Genomic DNA, 26,667 nt, shown 5'->3' with positions numbered 1-26,667 from the left:
ATTTATGAAGCCACCAATATGTGATTGATACTGACAGGGATAATCAATGTTGGTTAAGTTAGTTTTGCTGTTTTACGGGTAAAGCGTATTAAATTTTATATACACATGCATCGTCCGACGATGGTATATGACAATCTGCCATTGTATTGAATGTATGGTTCAATAAATGTAAAACTCGTGCTCTCCGCGCACTCGTGACAGAAGGACCGCCCATCTATTTGATAATGTGAATATTACTCGGATGCTAGAAGATAACCATTACTTGAGTAACTTTGTGACTTAAATTCAGACCAAATGTAATACTTTGCTGACCAAATTGTAAAGTCTATTGATCAATCCAGCAGGCAATTTAAAACAACCAGTCTTTTGTAATTCGCTGTAAAATATTTAGTATAATTTTTCTATATTTATTGTTTATATTTATAAAATCCAACAATCGATAAAGGTAATGTTTTTTAACAATATCGGATAGTACCCGACTCAGATGTATGGACTTTTTCATGGTTAGTGAACACATGTTGTTTATTGAAGTGTTCGTACGCACGAGTTTTACGTAAGGGTTAATGTACGAGTATCGCTCTATTCCTTTAAAGTAATGGACCGAGGCCCCGAAGGGGCCGAGGTCCATTGCTTTTAAGGAATGGAGTGATACGAGTACATTGACCCACTTAAAATCCACCTTTGCTTAATTAATAAGAACTAAACTTTGTGCATTTTAATCATGTCTTACGTTTTTCATTCTTTTGTTGCATGCATTTATATCTACTTGTATAAAGGTTGACCTACTTTCCGAACACTCCATTCCTGAAAAATAATGGAGTGTTCGAACAAAAGAATGACGTCATAGGTGGATTTTACTGGCCAATACTGTTTGGAGTAAGAAGTATAAAATGTTTGTTTGGACACTATTCGTTAAGGAAAGCACTTTAGTTTTGACAAAATTTACCCTTCTGTCATGTCACGACTCAGCGAAAACCAACGTAATCGTGCTGTTGGGATGCTTCAAGCTGGAATGACACAAAATGTCGTAGCAAGACACTTTGGAGTTTATCGGAACACCATCCAGTCATTATGGAGACGTTTCCAACAATCTGGTAACACTCGGGATCGACCACGTTCTGGGCGTCCTCGTGTGACGTCGCGTCGACAGGACAACTACATTAGACTTGTGCACCTGAGAAATCGTTTCCAGACAACAAGTTTGACTGCTCGTAGCATTCCTGGACTTCGACTAATCACTGTGCGTAATCGTCTGCGCGAGCACAACATCAGACCAAGACGTCCACTACTGCTTCAACGTCATCGTATCGCTAGACTAGCGTGGTGCAGACAACATCTGCGATTCAGAATACAGGACTGGGCCAATATTATGTTCACTGATGAATCCAGATTTCATTTGGATAGCAGTGACGGCCGTTGTAGAGTGTATCGTCGCGTTGGGGAGCGGTACCAGGACGCTTGTGTTGTGCAACGTCGACAATTCGATGGAGGTAGCGTTATGGTGTGGGGTGGAATAACAGCACGTGGAAGGACCCCTCTACAAATTGTCAGTGGAAATCTCACCGGCGTACGCTATCTTGGCGAAATTATTCAGCGCCATGTAATACCCTTCATACAGAGACAGCAAAATCACATCACTCTACAGCAAGACAACGCAAGGCCACATGTTGCACGTGTAGTCAGGGACTTTTTTGTTCAACAGAATGTTGATGTCTTGCCTTGGTCAGCTGTTTCCCTCGCTTTATCGCCGATCGAGCACGTCTGGGATGAAATGGAACGACGTCTACGCCGTTTACCAAATCAGCCAGTGACATTGGCTGGTTTAGACCAGGCTTTAACCAACATCTGGAACAACATCCCTCAAGCATTTCTGAACACTTTAGTGGCATCAATGAGGCGCCGTTGTCAAGCATGCGTGAATGCAAATGGTGGTCACACGCGTTATAAACTTTGTTAATTCAAGTTCGAATACCAGTGTCTTTCGAGTGTGCTGAAATTGACGTTATTCGACGTTAACATTAATAGATTATGAAATGTTGTAACGAATACATTTTTTAACAGTATTACAAAAAAAATTATTCATTGTTATTTTTTATTATTTTTTCATATATCAAATAATGCAGTTTCTTTTCTCCGCTAGCATATAAAAAATGTAAGTTGATTGTCCAAAACTGTAGTATTAAAATTCGCGGATTTTTGAAGAGTGCAGTGTTTTTCAATTCTGTGAATTAGTGGATTTTTTTTTACTGAACAATGACTGATTTCAATACTTCAGACATAGTATTTTATTTGAAATGAAATATTCGTTTTTATGTATTTCAGTCACATGTACTGGACAGACATGGGCAATCACCCCTCTATCATGCGAGCTTCTATGGACGGCACAGGACACATCAAATTGTTTGCTTCGGAATTAGATCGCCCTGGCCCTCTAGCTATTGATGTAGAGGGCAATCGATTATACTGGGCTGATTCCCGTCTTAATCGCATTGAATGCTCCGACTTGTCTGGAGGTAATAGGAAGAACTTGGTAGATCAAGGTGTAGCTAATCCACGTGGAATGGCCATTTTTGGTAATTTCCTGTACTGGATTGATATGCAACACCGAACGATCAGTCGAGCTGATAAAATTACTGGAGAAAACAAATATATTATCGATAAAGGGTTGGAGAACCCAAGTGATCTCGAAGTGGTGAGATATTTTGTACCTAAATATATCTTCCCATGTGCCAAAAATAAAGGCAACTGCTCACATATCTGCGTGGTGGATGGTGAAATGAAGGCACGGTGTTCTTGTCCAATGGGGCAAGTTCTACAACAAGATCAAAAGACTTGTAGAGTTCCCTCACCATGTTCTGGGCAGTTCGCATGTACTAGAGGTTTATCTGCATGGTCGATCGTAGTAATATCAATAACAGTAACATTAATTGTTGTGATACTTATGATTGTATTAGTACGTCAATACAAGATTCGAAAACTGAATAACGTCGGACACAACCAACAAGAAAACCAGATGATGTTAGATGAGACAAGTGCAGAATAACCAGTGCTAAGGCAATAGGACAGCCATACTTTTATGTTATGTTTGGTACATATGCCGTGACGTATAAAATTGCAGTGTACTGAATGTTACATGTATTATGAATTTAAAAAAGGTTGCCGCTCGAGTCTTATTTTCACCGTTTTCTTGCATAGCAATGACAATTACACGTACCGGTAGTTCATTCATAGCAATGACAGTTACACGTACCGGTAGTTCATTCATAGCAATGACAATTACACGTACCGGTAGTTCATTCATAGCAATGACAATTACACGTACCGGTAGTTCATTCATAGCAATGACAGTTACACGTACCGGTAGTTCATTCATAGCAATGACAGTTACACGTACCGGTAGTCTATTCATAGCAATGACAGTCACACGTACCGGTAGTTCATTCATAGCAATGACAATTACACGTACCGGTAGTTCATTCATAGCAATGACAATTACACGTACCGGTAGTTCATTCATAGCAATGACAATTACACGTACCGGTAGTTCATTCATAGCAATGACAATTACACGTACCGGTAGTTCATTCATAGCAATGACAATTACACGTACCGGTAGTTCATTCATAGCAGTGAGTTACACGTACCGATAGTTTATTCATAGCAATGACAATTACACGTACCGATAGTTTATTCATAGCAATGACAATTACACGTACCGGTAGTTCATTCATAGCAGTGAGTAACACGTACCGGTAGTCCATTCATAGCAATGACAGTTACACGTACCGGTAGTTCATTCATAGCAGTGAGTTACACGTACCGATAGTTTATTCATAGCAATGACAATTACACGTACCGATAGTTTATTCATAGCAATGACAATTACACGTACCGATAGTTTATTCATAGCAATGACAATTACACGTACCGGTAGTTCATTCATAGCAATGACAATTACACGTACCGGTAGTTCATTCATAGCAATGACAATTACACGTACCGGTAGTTCATTCATAGCAGTGAGTTACACGTACCGATAGTTTATTCATAGCAATGACAATTACACGTACCGGTAGTTCATTCATAGCAATGACAATTACACGTACCGGTAGTTCATTCATAGCAGTGAGTTACACGTACCGATAGTTTATTCATAGCAGTGACAATTACACGTACCGGTAGTTCATTCATAGCAGTGACAATTACACGTACCGGTAGTTCATTCATAGCAGTGACAATTACACGTACCGATAGTTTATTCATAGCAGTGACAATTACACGTACCGGTAGTTCATTCATAGCAGTGACAATTACACGTACCGGTAGTTCATTCATAGCAATGACAATTACACGTACCGATAGTTTATTCATAGCAATGACAATTACACGTACCGGTAGTTCATTCATAGCAATGACAATTACACGTACCGGTAGTTCATTCATAGCAATGACAATTACACGTACCGGTAGTTCATTCATAGCAATGACAATTACACGTACCGGTAGTTCATTCATAGCAATGACAATTACACGTACCGGTAGTTCATTCATAGCAATGACAATTACACGTACCGGTAGTTCATTCATAGCAATGACAATTACACGTACCGGTAGTTCATTCATAGCAGTGAGTTACACGTACCGATAGTTTATTCATAGCAATGACAATTACACGTACCGATAGTTTATTCATAGCAATGACAATTACACGTACCGGTAGTTCATTCATAGCAGTGAGTTACACGTACCGATAGTTTATTCATAGCAATGACAATTACACGTACCGGTAGTTCATTCATAGCAGTGAGTTACACGTACCGATAGTTTATTCATAGCAATGACAGTTACACGTACCGGTAGTTCATTCATAGCAGTGAGTTACACGTACCGATAGTTTATTCATAGCAATGACAATTACACGTACCGGTAGTTCATTCATAGCAGTGAGTTACACGTACCGATAGTTTATTCATAGCAATGACAATTACACGTACCGGTAGTTCATTCATAGCAGTGAGTTACACGTACCGATAGTTTATTCATAGCAATGACAGTTACACGTACCGGTAGTTCATTCATAGCAGTGAGTTACACGTACCGATAGTTTATTCATAGCAATGACAGTTACACGTACCGGTAGTTCATTCATAGCAGTGACAGTTACACGTACCGGTAGTTAATTAATAGAAATGACAGTTACACGTACCGGTAGTTAATTAATAGAAATGACAGTTACGCATACCGGTAGCCCATTCAGTGACAGGTATGTTGGAAGGTTGTATATTGTTTAACGTTCCTCCCGAGAATTTATACTCATATAGAGACGTCACCATTGCCGGTGAAGGGTTGTAAATACATGTATATGTTCAGCGCTTACGGCCATTGAGCAGGGAGAGACCTTTATCATGCTACACCTACTTTCTACGGTCTCATTCGAAGGACCGCCCCATTTAGTCGCCTCTTAAGACGAGCAAGGTAATTCATAGTGGTGACAAGCACATATACCGGTAAATAAAGACTTATTGTTTTTACTCGCTTCTTCTTCCGCTTTTTTCTCGCGCCCAAAACTGTCCAACGCTGTTCTCCGTAACCAGTGATGAAAGTAATAGATATTCAAGGATATGACAGGCCAATGTATGTAGTTGTGCAAAAATGTTTCTGCTTTCAGATTGAAGGGGGTTATGGTACATTTTGGGAGGATCAAATGGGGGTGGGGTTTAATATAGAACTCTATGCGGGGATTGATTGATTGATGTTTACCGCCACACTCAACAATTTTTCAGTTATCTGGTGGCGCCCAGTTTTTATTGGTGGAAGAGAGAACCCAGATACAATGTACCTGGAAAGAGACCACCGACCTTCCGAAAGTAAACTGGGAAACTTTCTCACTTACAGGCGCGAGCGAATTCCAAAATTCAACAGACATAACTTGACAAATATGATAGATACTGGGGTCTTCAGAAATGAAGAGAGAATGACAGGGCCTACAAATTAGTATCAAGGTCAAGTGATTTCAGAGACTTTGACCTCTGACCATGAAAGCTGGTATAACTTTAAAACTGGGACTAATACGACATGGGATCTTCAGAAATGACAAGAGGATGACAGGACCTACAAACTAGTATCAAGGTCAAGTGAGTCCAGTGACATTTTTGACCTAAGATCATAAACTTGGGATTACTTAAGAACTAGGTCTGATAAAGTGATGGAATCTTCAGAAATGACGAAAGGATGATGGGATCTACAAATTGGCATGAAGGTCAAGTGACTCCAGTGACCTTAACCTTGAACATAAAAACTCGTATATTTTCAGAACTGGAATTGAAAGAGACATGGGATCTTCAAAAATGATAGGAGGATAATAAGATCTACAAACTAGTATCAAGGTCAAGTGAGTCTAATGACCTTGACATCTGACCTTAGAACATAAAATTTGTATTACTTAAGATCCAGGTCTGATAGAGATATGGAATCTTCAGAAATGATGAAGGGATGATGAGATCTACAGATTAGTATCAAGGTCAAATAACTTTAGTGACCTTGACCTTTGACCTTTAATATACAAGCTCATATAACTTTAGAACTGGAATTGATAGTCATATTGAATCTTCTGAAATGATAAGGGGAACTAATATCTGGATCAAGTGAGTCCAGTGACCTTGACCTCTGATCATAAACTTAGTATTACTTAGGAACTAGGTCTGATAAAGAGATGGGATCTTTAGAAAATAATAAAAGGATGAGATCTACAAATTGGTATCAAGGTCAAGTGACTATAGTGACCTTGACCTCTGACCTGAACATAATCTGGTATAACTTTAGAACTAGGACTGATAGAGACATGGAATCCCCAGTGATCTTGACCTTTGACCTCGATTATGAAATATTAAATAACTTTAGAACTGGGACTGATAAAGGCATGGGATCATCCAAAATTATGAGAAGATGTTGGGACCTACACACTAGGATCTAGGCCACGTGACACCAGTTTAACTGAAGAAAAGGAAGGGATTTTTTTTAAACATTCAAAATCAAAGTCTAATATTTCACTCATATAGAGACGGCACCAATGCCGGTGAAGGGCTTTAAAATCTTTGATAAATAAAGTCTTATAGCAATCAATTTAAAACGTCATTGCTATTCCCACAGAGGCTACAAATAAGGTTGATGGCGGTAGGGGTGGTAAAAAATTATGGGTTGGTTCACTAATACAGCGTATGTTCACCATTAGCGCAGGTCTTGGACGATAATGTATGGACCTTGTTTGGCGATGACGTCGTATGAATCAGTTGCTTTGTTTGTACATCCCTTCGATATTTTTTTCCACTCACGTCACCAGTTGTAAGTGAAGTACCACAAATTTAGACCTATGCTTAGAAGTTATGGGAATCCGGATTAGAACAGGTCCTCAGTACCCCTTGCTTGTCGTAAGAGGCGTAAAAGGCGATTAAATCCTTCAGATGAGACCGCAAAATCCGAGGTCCCGTGTCGTAATAGGTGTGGCACGATAAAGACCCCTCCCTGCTCAAAGACCATAAGTGCCGAGAATTTTGCAGCTTTTCACCGACAATGGTGACGTATTCATATGAGTGAAAAATTCTCGAGAGGGATGTTAAACAATATACAACCAACCAACCTTAGCGCTTACGATTTTTAGCAGTGAGGGTTCTTTAACGTACCAACGCTTGCCGCGACACGGAACCTCCGTATTTAAGGTCCTAAAGACGCGTGATTCTCACTTCTAGATGCCGAGCGCTTGGCAAAGAAGAAATCACTACCTACATTTACGTCTTAGGTTTGACACGGCCATGGCACAAGCGGGGGTTCAAACTCACGACCTCCTGGTTACGAAGCGAATGCCTACCACTGAACTACCGCTACCAGTCGTACCAATCGGCTTAGAGTGCAACGGTGAATATCAAAACATCTAGCTACTTCCTGCTGTCCTCCGGATGTGACCGGTCGACAGGGGATGCTTACTCCTCCTAGGCAACTGATTCCACCTCTGGTGTGTCCAGGGGTCCGTGTTTGCCCAACTCTCTATTTGATATTGCTTGTAGGAGTTATGAAATTGATCCCTGAAGTTGTCTTCACCTTTCCTGCTGAATAACGCCAGCGTGCACCGCACCAATTGTTTTAACTTGGCATACTATAAAGCTTGGCCTGGCCCCATTTGCCTGGCACCACAATTGGCCTCTAATTTGGCCCCAACTTTTGGAATTAGAGTTTGGGTTACCCGGTAGGATCCAAATTAAAGGCAAAAATTGGGGCCAGGCACGCCAATGGGACCAGGTCAGGTTTTATATTATACCGTATAACTTTGTTTTCAGTTGTAAGTGCATTTGCCATCGACAACATGTAAAACTTATACGGTACCAATTTGATGCACCAGATGAGCATTTCGACAAATAATGTCTCTTCAGTGATGCTCAACCGAAATGTTTGAAATCCAAAATAACAATGAAGTTTTAGAGCTATTTAATGGAAACACAGTGTGCCAAAAAAGTGGAGTCAAATTCCTCTAAGGATAAGAGCTATGCGAGAGGGAGATAATCCTTAATTTTGAAATGAATTTCTAAATTTTGTAACAGCAATTAAATATACATCTGTATTGACAAGCTAGTAACGAAGTACTTAGCTACTGGGCTGTAGAGACCCTCGGGGACTAACAGTCCACTAGCAGAGGCCTTGACCCAGGGGTCATAATGTAAAACTTATACAGTACCAATTTTGATGCACCAAATGCGCATTTCGACAAATAATGTCTCTTCAGTGATGCTCAACCGAAATGTTTGAAATCCGAAATAGCAATGAAGTTTTAGAGCTATTTACTAGTAAGGGAAAACAGTGTGCCAAAAAGTGGAGTCAAATTCCTCTAAGGATAAGAGCTATGCGTGAGAGAGATAATCCTTAATTTTGAAATGAATTTCTAAATTTTGTAACAGCAATTAAATATACATCTGTATTTTCAAGCTAGTAACGAAGTACTTAGAAACATAGTAGTTTCATGATGAGAGAATTGTTTTTAACCTTCTCATTGCTCTTTAATAGAGTCTGGAAAATTTTGTGCAATTTTACTCACAATTAGCACGAGTAACACAGTGGATTTTAAACATCAGGTCGATGTATCGGAGAACATTGACACAGTTGTTTTGGCGGTCAGAGTTTTTGACTGAAAAAAAAAATCTGTGTCAATGTTGTCTGCTTCTATCGCACGTAGAACTACCATTTTAGTATAGATTTGTTCCTGAGAAAAAAATCTTCAAATGTTGATATACATGTAAGTGATAAGTTATATTATGTGTCACTTAGTCGTTTGAATTTTCCCTTGTGTTGACTTTTATCGTCATTTTCCGGGTATTAAATGTAGGTCATGCCAAAGTCACGTGATTCGCCACCGTGAACCAATGTTCTATGCTTTTTCTTTTTTAGAATTAATTGCTTTTTCGCTGACATCACAGGGTTCACCGAGTGCAATATTATAGGCCAATGTTCTGTGCATGTATCAAAGAATCTGGAAATAACTGACAAGGTTCTTTTCTTATTCCTAACAGTTTTCTTTATGTACAAATTGAAGCTTCAATTTATTTTTAACCTCTTGATTGTCTAAAAGTGGAGTCATTGAAAGTGTCATTTCAACCACGGGTTATTGTTTATTTCATTGTGGAATGGAATGAAACGATAGTTTGCGACGATGCTATAACTGGTGATGTCTCAATATGAGGGGAAAATTCTTAACGGGACGTAAAACAAATACTCACTCAAACCAAACCACTTTAATTACTAGTATATCAAATGACAAAGTTATGAAACAGTAAGTTACAAAGGTTGCTGGAGAATTCTATGGATTTTTACCCCCCCCCCCTCCAAAGATGGCAACGAAGTGACATATTCTTTGAAAAGTGCGGATTCATCTATTTGTGGCCAAGTGCTGACCACGTTCGCCGTTACTTAACTTGGGTGATCAAGAAAGAGACTCTACCTCATCACTAGCCTAGGTCACGCAAGCCGTTTGACTTCCCACTCAAACGCTTTGGAACGTTCTATTAAAAAATAATACACCGCGAGGGGGCGCTATCGAAAAACGGAAATGGCGACACCGAAGAAAACAAAGACCACAGCTGTTGTTCCAAATGTCAGTTTATGTGTCGCTTGTTCTAAAGAAAGCAAACGTTGTGTTTTTGCAAGTTCGAAACTTGGTCCTTCATTAGAGAAACCAGTGACGATATGACCAGAATTATGCTGACTTCACGAGAACTAGTATTACTATGCAGGTCTTCTTCAAACATTAATTGCGGTAGAATCGAATACAATAACGATTTCCCATAGCCTGTTGGTAATACTGCCAACACGTCTGACCTATTTGCTAATTTAAGTAAACACTCTTTCTGTAAAGTTTCGGCGAGAATTCGATTTTTAAATCTGATAAAACTTTGTTTATCTTCTGTTCGACTGCGTCCGTCATCGTTATGCATCAACCAATCAGCTGCTTTATCAGAATTTGGATAAGCCTCGTTATGGAGTGTAAATGTTTATCGTAGAATGCTCCTAGACGTTTGTCTCGTAGAACACTGCATTGACAAACGTGTAGGTGACCTAGACTACCTCATCACTAGAAAAGCTAGCTCTCTAGCGAAACAGTATAAGTTTCCTATATACCGTTCGCTACCCCCCCCCCCTCCCGCTCAGGGAAGCTTAGCGTGAGTTCGCTTTGAATGTTTGGCACCTCTTCAGCAACGGCATCCGCTGTTCCCGACATCAACCGTCGTCCCAGGATGAAACCACGTCTGTACCCAGAGTTCCGAAGAGATTCTACGTGAAAGTTTCCCACCTAACACCAAAATCCCACCGCTGCCACCATTCTGTAACGTGTAGCAGTCACCCAGCCCAGCCCTTGTACAACCTGAAAGCTGTGTTCAATGATGCACAGAAGAAAATCAGACAGACGAAAAGCAAAAATAATTGAGGAGAATTGGAATCTTGATTATGACAAGGCCTTTACAGAAATCAAAAGAGTTTTAACATTAAGTTCTGTCCTTGGATTTGCTTACTTTTCTCGTCCTTTCATATTGGAAACCGAAGCAAGTCTGCAGGTCTCGTGCAAGATCGGGAAGATGAACGACGAATTATTGCATATGCGAGTCGAACTCTGCATGGATCTGAGCGCAATGGTGCCAACTATAGCTCTACAAACCGGTACCTTTAGCTGTCACGTGGGCGGTTACAGAAAAGTTTAAAGACTACCTGTATGTAGACAGATAACAATCCCCTGTGCTACCTACAAAGTACATAACAATTCGGTGCAGTGGAGCAGAGGTGGGCATCTCAACTAGCTATCTACAACTTTGTAATCAGGTACAAAACAGGAAAAACCAATCAAGCTGTCGACTCTCTGTCCAGATTACCACGACAGAGAACGGAGGTACTAGCTAGAATTTCTATGATCACATTGGAAAACGCAATGAAGACTTCAACTGACTCGTGCATTCTGGCTGTGGATTGCAATGCCATATACACCTTGCCGAAATATAGCGACGAGGACATCCAAAACATACAGCAAGAGGATCCAGTCATTCTTCTATTTTATATCTGCTTCAAAACCGACAAGATCAGAGAGATAAAAAAAAAAAAAAAAAAAAAAAAAGAAACTCGCAAAGAACTTGACATGGTGCGACAGTGGGGCCGCATGAAGCTAGAGGGTGATATACTCTTTCGCCAAGTAAATGATCCTAACGAAGGACTTCTTAGACAACTTATCCTTCCACAGTGCCTTAGATCAGAAGTATTAAAGCTTTTTCATGACCAAGCGGGTCATCAGGGCATTGAGAGAGCAATTACTTTAGTGCAGCGCAGATTTTACTAGCCTGGTTCACACAAGGATATTACACTGTTCTGTAAATGCTGTGAGAGGTGTGGGGTAGTTAGGATACCGCAACCCAAAGTACAGACTCTTATGGGCCATTTGTTATCATCCAATCCAAACCAAATTGTGGCTATGGACTTCACTGTGTTAGAACGCTCAACCTGTGGGAGGGGGATAATGTATTGGTTATTACTGATATTTTTTCCAAGTTCATTGTTACTCTCCCAACCCGCGAACAAACAGCACAAACGACAGCTAAAGTACTCGTGCGGGAATGTTTTTTAAAGTACGGGAGTCCAAAACGTCTCCATTCGGACCAGGGACGCACCATTAACAGCTTTCTGGATTTCCGAATTATGCAAACTTCACAACATTAGGAAGAGTCGTACTTCTGCCTATTATCCGGAAGGAAATGGACAGTGTGAAAGTTTTAATCCAACATTGCACGAGCTACTGAGGAGTCCCCAAGCCAAAAGAAACTGGAACATCTACAATTATACCACTCATATGCATTCTACAACTGGATTCACCCTCATTCTTTCTCTTGCGTGGAAGACACTCACGACTTCCCATGGACTCTCTCTTGAGGGTAGACAATGAAACTGAGTCCTGTGAAATACCGGCTTATGTGAAGACACATGCAGATAGGTTAAAAGAAGCTTACGAACCAGCTTCAACGCGTCTTCAAGAACATGCGGAAGAGAGAGAAGAGTATCAAAGCTAATGTAAGTGGACACTTACCTCCTGGTACTGTTGTTCTAGTCCAAAATCGTCATGTGGCTGGGAGGAACAAGATTCAGGACTCTTGGGGGAAAGGGGAATTTTGTGGTTCTTCGAATCCTAAACGATGATGGACACATTTACGAGATTGTGCAAGCAGATGGTTGTGGAGACCCGAAAATAGTGAACCGGGTAAGCATCCGCCCACTTAATTTTCCAGAAAATGAACCACGTAGTGAACTCATTCAGACACCGTACACATTGGATTTTGTGAAAAAGTGACATGGAGACAAAGAAACATGACAAAAAAGAAGACTGAGAGAGTTCGGATGATGGGTGTGAAATCTGTAGACTAAGTCCAACACCAATCCGCAGATCCGTCCACACTACAGCAGGGATTCATAGCAACCCGCACCATCTCCCAAAATCAGCTACTAAGTAGAGATTGTGCATTGTGTGATTTTACGTATAACATCCGGATGTTCATTTTGGGGGCATTGCATTTCGTTTAACAAATCGAAAAGTGAACTTTCAGGAAACCATATCTATTGTTCATCCAATATGCTATTTGTTTCACTTTTGTTATTCCCAGTTCACTTGTATATGATGTAGCTTCTTCACTAGCCAAGGGTGACGCTCTTTTTTCGAAACACCGTGGAGCGTCACCCTTTTCTAGCGAAGACGATGATGTAGCAAATACTTATATATATATATATATATATATATATATATATATATATATATATATTGCTTTTGATTTGTTGATAGTAACAAGGGACGTTACTACCTCAAATTGGGGAGTGTGTAGCCGAGTACGCAATTGTAGATCTTAGTATTTCATTTTCCAGATATTTCTGGTCCCCACTTCTATATCATATCACTTAGTTTTTGTGACGTAATACGATGCTCGGAGTGTGGGTGCCATAAAGTATTACGACTCTTTCCACTACATGTAAAATCATGAGTGACTCCACAGTTTGCCTTCCTGTATCAATCCCATCCAACCGGCGACACCAGATGAAGCCGAAGTCAAATAGGAAGAAGGCAGCGTTATAATTTAACATTTTTAACTTCTTCTTTATAACTACCATTCCAATGTGTTTCAGGTTTGATATAAAGTACCTTTGTGACAAAGGGGACATAAATTGTAAATTTTAGGACTCTTGGAGCCCGGGGGGGGGGGGGGGGGGGGCATTAACCAATTTTCAAAAATCTTTTCTACACCCGCACATGTGTAAGAACTCTAAATGCACAGTGATGTAGGGCGGGAAGGCCTCTAACTCCAGGGCGGGGCCAAATTTGGTATACAGTATTTATGTTTAAACATTTTTTTTTTTTTAAAAACCTTTAATGTTAGTGATACTATATTGAAACTTAATGGATATTTGAATGAACAAGTAGCCCTTTACCAAAATTGTAAATTTCATGATCCCAAGGGTAGGGGTTTTGGTATTGATATGGTGGGGTCAAAATGATCAGTGATTAAATGTGTTAACAATTGATCATTTTTAACTTCTTGATGAATACCATTCCAATTCTTTTGAAATTTGGTATGAAGCATCTTTAGGACAAGGGGCGGGGGCATAAATTGTAAATTTCAGGACTTTTGCACGCCGGGGCCTTAGGGGCGGGGCAAATACTGCCAAAAATTTATCAGTTTAAAAACATGATCTTGTCTACAACCGCATATCTGAAAGAAAAACTAAAATTTTGATTTAATGTATTGTGATGTAGAGCATGAAGACATCTACAAAAAAAAAAATTAAATCTCATAATCCCCGAGGTTCTGAACCCAGGGTGAGGCCAAACTTTTTATATATATCACAGTGTATACGCATAGAACATTTAACATATCCTTGCTATTAATACCAAATTGAAACTGAATAGATATTTAGAAGGAGTAGCTAGTCCTTTACCAAAATTGTAAATTTTTATGATCCTTTTTGGGAAGGGTTTTTATTCCAGATTAGAACCAAAATTATCATAGTGATTATTGTCTTTAACATTTGAAAGACTTCTTTGAGTTTGCTTATACTAAGTGCATGTTTAGGAAAAGTAGAAAAGGATGTTTAACATTGTGAATTTTGCAACCCCAGGGTTTTGATTCTAGGATGGGTCCATATTATTCATATTGTGTTAATGTTACTTACGAGGGCTATTCCATATGTAATGTGTATTGTACCACAGCGCGATAACGCTTTGCGCGATTTCGTGGATGATGATACTATTTGATAGCTCTATTCAATACCTTTCCAACGGTATAAACACGAGCCCCACATAGTTTTAAACTTATAGTCATTTCAATAGAGCCAGTCGTTGACCACTGTTGTAAAAATGGTTGGGAAACGGGTTGAGAATATTGAAGAAATTAGAACTTATATAAAAGTTCGCACAAATCTCGATCATTCGATAATGCAGATTTTTACAGAATTGGGGGAAGTTTATGGGTCTGATAAGGTATCTTATGAGACAGTTCGTAGGTGGAGAAAGAAATTTCTGACTGGCACAGAGTCCGTCAAAGATGCAGCAAAATCTGGCCGACCTGTAACTGTAATAGGCAAGGCAAATGTCTCAAAAGTCAGAGAAATAATTGAAAGTGATGGCAGATACACGATTCGTGATATTGCCAAAGCTGTTGGCATATCGCTATTGCGGGTGCATTTCATTTTGAAGGGTATTTTGAAAGTACGAAAGATTTCTGCCAGATGGATACCTCATATATTGACAGATGACCAAAAACGAGTACGAGTACAAACCGCTAAGCAATTGCTCAAAATGTTTCCCAAAAATAAATACACATACCACTCAAATTCCAGAAGATTTTGACAAAAAACAAAAAAGTTATGGTCATTGAAATACCTTGAGTGGAACGAAAATCTTGAGTGTGGTGTTCTTGCAGTCAATAAAATGTGTGTGGTTGTTGGGGGAAAAAGACACTCTTGAGACTATAAACTGAAGATATTTGTGCTGTTAATGGTGTAAAAGTTGCTATAAATTGAATCTTATCTTGATAAGTTTATGGAAATGATTTAGAAAAGTTGTTGTTTTCAATGAATTAAATAGTAAAATGAATAAAAGTTGACTCACTTATGGCACCATGGTGTATATATATGTATAGGTAAAAAAAAATATAAAAAAAAGATACACGTAGACGTTTAGCAAAGCTTTAGCGCTTTCATTTCAAATCTTCAGAAGCTTTTTTTTTTTACCTATACTTTTACCGATCATTGCGAAAAGTAATTATCTATCTATCTATCTATCTACATGTATCTATCTATCTATCTATCTATATATCTATCTATAAGCACTAAGTTCCAACAACACCCGATACCTAAAAGTGTCGGATCCACAACATGGATACAAGGTCAAATACAATCTGGTTGTTCGTGTCGTTGGTCATTTTAGTGCTTTGTGTGTGTGTGTATATATATATATATATATATATATATGTGTGTGTGTGTGTGTGTGTGTGTGTGTGTGTGTGTGTGTGTGTGTGTGTGTGTGTGTGTGTGTGTGTGTGAGTGTGTGTGTGTGTATGTATGTATATATATATATATATATATATATATATATATATATATATATATATATATATAAGTATGTTACATTTATAAACCAACTATTCGCCTTCAACCCGTCCAAAATCACACTGTCTTTATATGAGCTGTATAACAAAGTATCTCAGGCCAATAAGAGAAAATTGTGTAGTCTACTCAGCTCTGATAAAACTGTACTAGAGTGTATTCTACTCAGCTCTGATAAAACTGTACTAGAGTGTAGTCTACTCAGCTCTGATAAAACTGTACTAGAGTGTATTCTACTCAGCTCTGATAAACTGTACTAGAGTGTATTCTACTCAGCTCTGATAAAACTGTACTAGAGTGTACTCTACTCAGCTCTGATAAAACTGTACTAGAGTGTAGTCTACTCAGCTCTAATAAAACTGTACTAGAGTGTACTCTACTCAGCTCTGATAAAACTGTACTAGAGTGTAGTCTTTTCCGCTCTGATAAAACTGTACTAGAGTGTAGTCTTTTCCGCTCTGATAAAACTGTACTAGAGTGTACTCTACTCAGCTCTGATAAAACTGGACTGTACTTTTCTTTCCTGCGATATTGACATATACGTGTTCATTTAGTTTTAAAGCAAACCTTATTCATATATGGCACCTCTTCCTTACACGATTCAAATTGTGTCTTATTTTGGAAATATTTTAATATATAGCCAAGAAAAAAATCGCCTTAACCTAACTGTAAAAAGTATTTACTCATGATGAGATAAACTTGATAATCGCACTTGAGATACTCAAATTCATTAATATAGGCAATGATTGAAGAACCGTACGGAATACTCCAATTAACGCGTTCTTCATTAAAAATTATTGATATCATAAATTCATTTATAGCGCTCAATATTTCATTTTTGTTCTTGACAATTGAATTAATGATATCAATGATTTAATCTATTGATAACCCATTTCGATAACTTGATGATTTATTTGAATTATTGATATACCGGTAAAATAGCCTTTGAGATGTAGGTACCTACCCCTCTGGATCCTCCATTATCCCACCTTCTCAAGTCAAGGGTTTTTGATCCGCTCCACATGTGGAGGGAGCTAATCAGAACCCAATTGAATTGGGAAAATGGCATTACCCTAAAATTGTCTAAAATTAATATCACACAGACATGCTCACTTTAACACCACTTAATTTACATCATGTTGAAATCTACTCTAGGGTAGATTTTCCGAGAGGGGGGGGGGGGTGTTCTCTGTAATACCAGTAGCTTACAAAAATTGTGTGGAAATTATCGTATATTTCTGTTATCATAGAATTATTCTAAAGCTATTAGAAGAAGATACTGTGATCGGTGCTTTTTTTTGCCGAGCAGAACATCGTTACACAAGAGTATATATATATATATATATATATATAGAGAGAGAGAGAGAGAGAGAGAGAGAGAGAGAGAGTACTTAAAATGACCAACGACACGAACAAAATTACAGTGAATTGTCAAATTTTCGGGACGACCTGTCCCTTCCTCAGTACAATAGAATATTAACATAGAAAAGAAAACTAAATAGAAAAGGAAACTAACACTATACCTAAACTACAAATGATGATAACAAACAAAACATCTACATACTAAAATTATTAAAATTATCGAGTGTAATATGTGGCAATAGAAAAGTCTGTTCTAATCGAGCGTCAAGACTAAACTGAACTAATCGCATCAGTCCTACGCTGGATACAAGAAATATGACCATTTTTGTAGTTGTTTTTTTTTTTTTTTTTTTTTGTTTTTGTTTTTTTGTTTGTTTTTTTTTTTGTTTGTTTTTTTTTTTTTTTTTTTTAGTTCTTTTTTTTTGCAATGGAATATACAATTCTAAGTAATTCTGAAATCGATTAGAACTGTTCTATTAAGAACTGTTCAAATATCACAATTTAGACAGAAATCAAACTTAATTGAAATTAGAATTATACATAATTATATTCAATTAAAAAGGTAAAAATTGCACGACTGCACAGAGGGAGAGGGAGAGAGAGAGAGAGAGAGAGAGAGAGAGAGAGAAACTCCCTAATATTGTTTGACAGATGCCTAATTTTTTTTTATCCCGTAAAGGTCAAGAGGTATTCCGCCTGAAAAATTAAACACTCAGTTTCATTCCCTACTGTAGCAACTTCGGTGTTATCATATTCACTTTATCAATTAAAGTTTATTGACATCAAAACACAAAATGAACCAATGTTTATCTCTCTTCATGTAAAATAAACTTTTAAAAGTAATTTTCTGAAATGTAAACAAATTAATCTTGACCGAATCACGGGCACCTGTCAAGCGCATTAATATACTGGTGAATATAGTTCCATAACTTTTTTGTAATGGCCGGGTTGATTGAACGAGAAATATGTAAGGGCTATCAGAGAAGAGGGATTCTTACACTTTACACAAAGCTCATTGATGTCTGCTTCAACTCAATCCTGGACTGCCAGACTTTGGTCTGTCGATAGGGTTTCAAAAAATGTTATTTATATTTGTCTTTATTGGAATAATTTTCACGAGTTCAGGTGAGTCTATTACTTGACCTAGATTCCGTGTTGATTGTGTTATTGTGTAAACATTTGTCATGCAAAGTGTATGTGTAGTATTCACATTAGGAATCATATGAGAACAATTTTTCTAAGCTTACACCATATAATTTTCCTTTTTATTATACATATTTCATGAAGTGCGAAAAAAATACAAAAGCATGTTTTTTATTTGAGGATACTGTCCGCCATGTTGAAAGAAGTTATTGTGAGAGAATATGACCCAAATTATTGTTTAATACGACATTTATGCCGTTTATGTACATCTGTTAGTGGACATTACTTCAAATTAAAAGCATGTCAGATAGAAGTACACACCTGAAACAGGTGAAAGGGACCTTCTCTAATAGAGCATCGATGAATCGTAACTCGAATTTTCTCAGTTGTGTTAAACATTATAAACACGTGATGTTAAGTGGGTATGGTTGAGAAATGGTCGAGGAGGGTAAAATATCGGTCTAACGAACCTGTAGTGAAATATAGTGTACACTTTATATGAAATATGCTCTGCTTTATATACCAAGTGCAATAGCATGTACATACACTTGCATCGAAAGCATACATGCCAGAAGGGGATAGTTGGTAAAATGGGTAGTAAAAACCGGGCCTTGTCACCTTTGTAATCCGAATTTTTTTAGTTTTCTTCGTTACTTTATTTTCATTTGATGTGAAACTTCTTAATCTTAATTTGGATGATACATTGGATCTTCGCTACAAAAATTACGGCATAGTTTTGCTTCACTGTGAAAATATCAATGATTGTTTATTTCAGGTTGGTAAAATGGGTAGCGAGAAAAAATACACATTTTTCGGTGGTACAAATGATATATGTTACACAACAATGAAACTAGACATGATTTAGATAAATATTATCATAACTTATCACCAAAATGCTGCAGTACCTGTTATGTAAGTCTTATATATATTTGATATTTATGATTCATTAAAACCCAGGTCAAAAGGAAACCGGATATGGGTAACCCATGGCCGAATATTAAAATTCCGAATAAAATGAGGATGTTACCTGTCACTTTCATCTTCAACGCATGCTGAATGTAATTCAGCTTCCCATCAATTACTAATTAGGCCATGCCAATTAGTAATCTAGTTTGTCGGATTCGCCGCTTCTATTTGTAATAAATCCAAACTATAATATTATCAAAAAATAATATCCGCCTGCGTGTTCAAAAATATCCATATTAAAATATTTTCGACTTTTTACAACAAGCGCACAAATGACCTTGATGTATGTGCTGACAAATGACAGAAGCGTGGGCTCTCGAGAAATTTCCTAACAGTGTAATACGGTGTTTTAAGTTATTCATGATATCTTAATATGTATGATACTTCATAACACTGGATTGGAAGTTGCTCCTTATGCTGCAATGGAACTGGAAGCCGATGAAACTTTTGAAGTGCTATTCGATGCCACTATTTAGAGAACATCGACAGCGTACGATTGATTGATTATGTATTGTCTAAAGTCTCTCTTGAGAATATTTCACTCACATGAAGACGTTACCATTGCTGGTGAAGGGCTGCAAAATATAGGCCTATGCTCAGCGCTTATGGCAGGGATGGATCTTTATCGTGCCACACCTACTGTGACACGGATCTCGGTTTTTGCAGTCCTATCTGAAGGACTACCCCATTTATTTGCCTCTTACAACAAGCAAGGGGTACTGATCGAGGACTATTTTAAACCGGACCGACAGTTAACGACAAATTCACGAAAGGTTTGGTGGTGTCCTATCAAAATTTTTTTAAAAATGCTCAAAGCGATGCAATGGAGATTTCAAAACTGGACGTGTCCCTAGCAATATGCATATCTCTGAATCGAAAGTTTGTAGAAATGAAACTTAAATGAAATTCTTCAAAAAGACCTTATCAGCTAATGTTGCAAAGTACATGTATTAGGTATAAAGAAAATAAGTCTTTGAAACCTGAAATACTTCTTATTTATTGTAAACTATATCAGCAAAGTTGAAAAATATTAAGTTTATGTGGTAAACAAAAGATATCTGATGATTTTAGATCTTTATTTTTAGGCGCTCGCTTTTTAAAAACACACTTAATTCAATTAAAAATTTATATTTCTTGTATTCGCTCGTTCCATAATTTTTATCTCCAAAATTGAAAATAATTTCGCCCTCTCGCCTCACTTGTTTTGTTTGAAACTCCGAAGAACTATTTTACAAATTGGTGTGGCCTTATGAATAGATATCACTTCAGTTAATTAATCAAAAACATTAGCAACTAAATCGGAATAAATAATGCCGGCTCGGGTCAACTGCATCCAGTTTCCTCTTGGCCCGGGTTTGGAAAAATCTTCGATAAGTAAAATAAAAGGCATTGAAATGGTCAAATAATGCATTGAGTATCAAATTCAACTCTCTATGTCTTGAAAAAATGCAAGGTTTTCAGCAGGTGCATAGTTTACAGAAAATATGAAACGGTGTGTGTTCTGGTCTCGCTACCCATTTTACCAACCAGACTTTATACAATCATTCTTTATCTGTAGGTAATATTATGTGCTAAATTTTGTACCAAAGACTAAATGTATCATTAAGAATATATTCTGTAAGTTTCAAAACAAACAAAGATATATATCACTGAAGAAAACTAAAGAAATCGGTTTAAGGTGACCCGGCCCGGTTTTTACTACCCATTTCACCAACACTCCCAGAAGGGAGAAAAGAGAAAAGAAAATACAGAAAACAAAACTGATATTCTTTTCCGTCATCATCTTACTGCAAGCAATATGTTGCTTTGTTGTTACAAATCTAGCAAGGATTGTATGATGGTTTTAACAATATGGTGGTATATATTTAATATCAATTGTGTTAATAACTTACAACAGAATCTGATTGGTATATATATATATTCTTGAGCGATTTTTCCAAGGTCTTGTAGCAACCAGGGAAACCTTGCAAAATTTTTATTCTTATAAGTTTTGTGGTGTGATGTTATTAGTATTTTTACAACTTGCAAATGTTGTATTAAGAGCAGAAGATGTCCACCTTTATTATATTATATATATTTTTTTTAACATCAAAGTTTTTATAGATGACAGACACTCCAACGCTTCAATTTCAGTAGAGCATGTCCAATTTTTGTGTCTAACATCCAGTTTTTGTGTCTAATCGTGGAGATTCAAAGAAAGAGAAAAAGGATTTAACTCTAGACATGTATACTCTTACATTTCTTTGTGTGTGATAAGGAATTACTGATGAAAACATATTTTGCAAATTGTAATCCAAAAGATATGGGGAAAATGTTTTTATCATTTCATTCATTTAAAGACTTGTTGAATAATATTCATAGCATTGAAAATTGAAATCTCACCGACAGACCTGAGATGTCAAATCTTACAGACAACATTCATCCACAATTAGGGGTGTGTTTTGATTTGATACAATATTTACAGCTGCAATACTCGGAAGGGGGGGGGGGGTGATCAAAGCATATAGGATCATTTCCTAATTTCGGGGTCACAGTTGTATCAGCTCATTTACATCGAGGCGATTGTTAAATACATGTACGTTGATTTGTTCGGGAAAATGGATGGGAATCTGAGAAATTGAAAGATGAAGAAACACAAGGTATGGAAGTAAACTTTCCACTGAAGAAAGATGGCATCAGAAAACTTATCATGGCGTTCTTGTTGATAATCTCGCAGTGTCAAGTTGGTAATGGATGAAGGATCAATATAGCTTCCAAAGGCCTTTGCCACTTAAACACCTATCAAGGCTTTGTCATGTGACCTGACCTGAAGCCCCAGCTTTTATTTGCTATCCTGACAAGAGATGGTCAGAGGAAGACATATGGATTTCAAGGTCATTAGTTCTTAGGTCATTGTCAAAGTAACAAAAGAGTTACTTAAGGAATTTTTATGGTACAATATCTCAGTTCAAGTATTCATAAAATGATGCAACTATGCAGTTGGGTTCATACATATATCAAGTATTGTTAATATGTTTCAAGTATTTCAGATTCATATCTAGTACAAAGATAGATGAATGTAACAAAAAGACATGTAGGTAATTGTATTTGACAGGGATCGAAATTAACTTTTTTCACTACTAGCAAATTTTAGCTAGTGGATTATTTTCCAAGTAGCGAAATTGAGCTTTTACTAGCATTTTTCAATCGATTGCTGTTTTACAGGAATTTAAGAAAACAAACATGTCTCTATATCAAAATATAGGGAAAATCTTTGAAAATCTTCTTTAAAGTGCAATAATAAAAATAAGATTGAGAATTCTTTCATTTAAAATTTAATGAATTAACAGACAACATACATGGTGCATGGTGAGGGTCATAGGGTACACTTGTGCGGTGTACTCGCTGTCCAGAGATCTACTACCTATTTACAACATCATGTGGTTTGAAATCTTGAATACAGTTTGCGCCAATTCAAACTATATGTTCAAAACTTTTGGAAATTTCATCTAAAAAATTCTAGTGGGGAAAAAAAACCGTGTTTGACTATAGAATACAGAAGGACACCACGTGAAACGGTGACACTAACTCTGTCATGTGTTGTTTCATGTAGACACGGGACGAAATCAACATGCTTGCTATTTAAATCAGACGTCACTGAGACGTCCGAAGTGTGCTTGAAGTAGGACTGACTGAGATGACCTTGGCCTTAGTTATTTATTCGATCCACGTAAACTTTACTTTTTCAATACTTGTATATTAAGCGTTTCTATGCACAAGACAAAATTATTGTAAACTTCAAAGTACAGCCAATAAACCGAGGAAATCCGGGGAAAAGATTTTTTTTTTTCACTCGCAAAAAGTTGCAATCACTTGTTATTTTTTACTCGCAATTTCAATTTTAAACTTGCATTTAGCGAGTATTTCCCCTTAATTTCGTTGCCTATTTGAGGCATTAGGTCAAAGGTAAAGGATACAATAGCCCTATTGGTCATATGATATGACATGAACTGATAATGGGGCCATGCAGGCTCTGTGGCTGTAAAACGTAGACAAGTGCAGTCCCATTTTTTCACTATAAACATTGTATGTGTATTATATGTAAACATGTAATAATGTTTTATCTACAAAAGCAAAACTTACAAGCTAGACTTATGTGAGCTCAGCTGAGTTTAAGGGTAACTTTCATGTTAATGTTTCATTACAGTTTAGAAATTGAAAGGTGTTAGCTAGGTCTTAGATTGATTCACATAGTTCATCATAAAATAACATATGAAAATGTAAGTCATATGAAAAAGTCAAAGGAATTGAATAATGTCTCTCAACATTTTGAGCCAGCATGTTTATTTCTTAAAGCCTATACATGTAGATGAAGTGCAGACCAGAACCTGAGGTACAATGTAGAACGGTTTAATTTATTGAGAAGTAAAACCCGCTCCTTATTGATTTTGAAAGGTGTTTTGACACAAATCAGCTTAGCAGCCCCTACAAAAGACCTTGCTTTTTAAGCCATGCCATGCTTAGTGTCAGACCCTGTCATGACATAATGAAATGTTTTGGATCTGTCTGTTTATCCTGGTTTATAGAGTATTTAAGGTTCAGAAGTTTTACATTGAAAAGGTAGAGCTAATTTTGTGCATGATTTCCACCTAATGCTTGTTATTAGTGTTTGGCAGAGATGTGAGATTTTTGTGTGTATTGCTATTTGAACTTCTTTTTTTTTTTGTATGATGTCTGATATATTTCATCCTGAATACAATAATTTTCAAACAAAATTTCATTTATTTAATATTAGGATTTGTTCAATCTTTTTAATTTATCAATTAATAGAAAACTATCACATTTTAAAGCATAAATGAACACCAGTGTGACATGCTCATAGAAATGGAAAATTTTGGTGTAGTGATTTAATGAAATGTAGCGGTTTACATTCATGAATTAAGATGTTGTTTCCGTGTGTTAGTTGTTGTCTCAGACAGACACAGAGCTATTAATAGATGTTGTCTCAGATAGACACAGAGCTATTAATAGATGTTGTCTCAGACAGACACAGAGCTATTAATAGATGTTGTCTCAGACAGACACAGCACTATTAATAGTTGTTGTCTCAGACAGACACAGAACTGTTATTAGATGTTGTCTCAGACAGACACAGAACTATTAATAGTTGTTGTCTCAGACAGACACAGAGCTATTAATAGTTGTTGTCTCAGACAGACACAGAGCTATTGCTAATGTTTAAGAGTCTCCTTTCAACCAAATAGATTCTGATGGCTGTTATGCAAGACTTGTCAGTGTAACAAAAAACAGGTACAGAGGAAGCAGCAATAATGACTCAAAAATAATCCCCCATTGATCAGAGTTCTCCACCTCATCAGAAGCAAACCTCAGAATTGTGATGTATTGTTAAGTTAAATGAGAAGCAAAATAAGCAGACAAGAAAAGAGAGTCTTATCACTTGTATGCACACTGCATATTCAATTTTTTGAAATGGGCACAGTTATTACATGTAAGAAATCGTTTTTGTAATTTTTAAAAGACATTCGGAATATAGGTTTTCTAGGTAATGCATAGAAATTCTCAGGTGATCAGTCAAAACATTTATATTTATATCCTATACATGTATCTGACTATCATAGTAATAACTGTGTTGAAAAACACGAGAAAGTGATTTGAACTTCCCACTTTTGAATGAAAAGAATGGGGATTCAGGGTTAATGTGGTTTTGGATATGGTAGCAGTTTGCATTGTCTGTTTATAGTTAGAGAGATTAATCTCTCATTGCCACGGTGCACAGTTGTTGGTTTTTTGGTTGTTGGTTTTTTGTTTGGGAGGGGGACAAAACATTTTGTACATGGCCTTAAACATGATCTCATTCATCACCTGGTTATTTTAAATCACTGACAGGATAAACATCTGAAATATGCAGGAACTTGATAAAATTGGTATTTTTGCTTGCTACCAGCATGTCTGTAGAAATGAGATTGGTGTTTAAATGCTTGTAATTAATGCCATGTAGAAAACATTGGTGTTATTTTGGTAATATTTTGAAAGAAATGACTGAAGTACTCAGCTTGATCTCTTTAATTTATTTATAAGTACATAGTTATTTTGTTGGGGTGGGGGGGGGGGGGTTATACTCTTTATACTGTGTTGTGTCTTTATTATATGTCCTGCAAATGAAATTTAGGGGAAATATACACACACACAAAGCAATCACCTTGTTTAGTATGTCCCAAGGTCAAGGTCACTATTAGACCATGTTTTATTTGTGTAAAGGATTTTGTGCCCTATATTACTGGAGGACACTTTAACTCTCAGACTTCATACAGGGGAGATACATATCAACATGCACATAATCTCTATTGTATGTCCAAGGTCAATGCCCGTATCTCAGATACTTTGCTTCCTTATATGGTATATTTTTGTGTAAAATTGTACTAACTGCAAAACTTGTATTTTAATATGGATATACAGTGGAACCCCATTTTTATGTTTCTCATTTTGTCACATTAAAATAAAATAATACCAGTGACAACATAATAAAAGTTTTCAGTAAAATTCAATCAAAACGTCACTCTCTGAAAAAAAAAAAGAGGGTGTGTGTGTGAATATTTTTTATTCTGTTTCCTTATTTTAAAGACTTTGACACTTGAAATTATAGAGAGCTTAGTGTAGGATGCATAGATTTTGATAAACTTTGGTTATCTGCATCTGTCAGCACCATTCCAACAGTGATTCTGTAGTGTGATGTGTTTAGTCAGTAAAACATAGACGACATATACACTAAATATACTTGACCATTGAGGTCATTAATGTTCATTTTCACCAGTACAAATGTCAGAGAAGCTAATTGCTGATACCATTGACTATGGTTTTAATAATTTTCACAAGATGATGGCTTCATAATCAGAATACCTTGGATATAGGTTTGGAAGAGAGAAATTGTACTCTATATTTTGTATTGTAAATGTTTGATTACCTTAAGTTTAGCCAGACTGGGCATAGTTATGTAATTTACATGTACATTAACTTTTTTGACATACTTTT

The 26,667-nt window shown here is 37.0% G+C and overlaps 1 protein-coding gene across 1 annotated transcript in view; it reads left to right on the top strand.

Moving 5' to 3' along the window:
* Positions 1–26,667, top strand: part of LOC125648328 (low-density lipoprotein receptor-related protein 6-like) — a 79,195-nt gene that overhangs the window by 21,237 nt on the left and 31,291 nt on the right. The window contains exons 16-19 of the mRNA XM_056141911.1: positions 2,323–3,041; positions 11,307–11,422; positions 12,626–12,775; positions 18,549–18,654. Of these exons, the coding sequence (XP_055997886.1) occupies positions 2,323–3,041; positions 11,307–11,422; positions 12,626–12,775; positions 18,549–18,654 (1,091 nt within the window). The remainder of the gene's footprint in view (positions 1–2,322; positions 3,042–11,306; positions 11,423–12,625; positions 12,776–18,548; positions 18,655–26,667) is intronic.

The sequence above is a fragment of the Ostrea edulis genome, chromosome 6, assembly GCF_947568905.1.
Source record: "Ostrea edulis chromosome 6, xbOstEdul1.1, whole genome shotgun sequence".
NCBI lineage: Eukaryota > Metazoa > Mollusca > Bivalvia > Ostreida > Ostreidae > Ostrea > Ostrea edulis.
The sequence above is the reverse complement of the archived record's forward strand: the minus strand, read 5'-3'. Positions and strand labels throughout refer to the sequence as shown.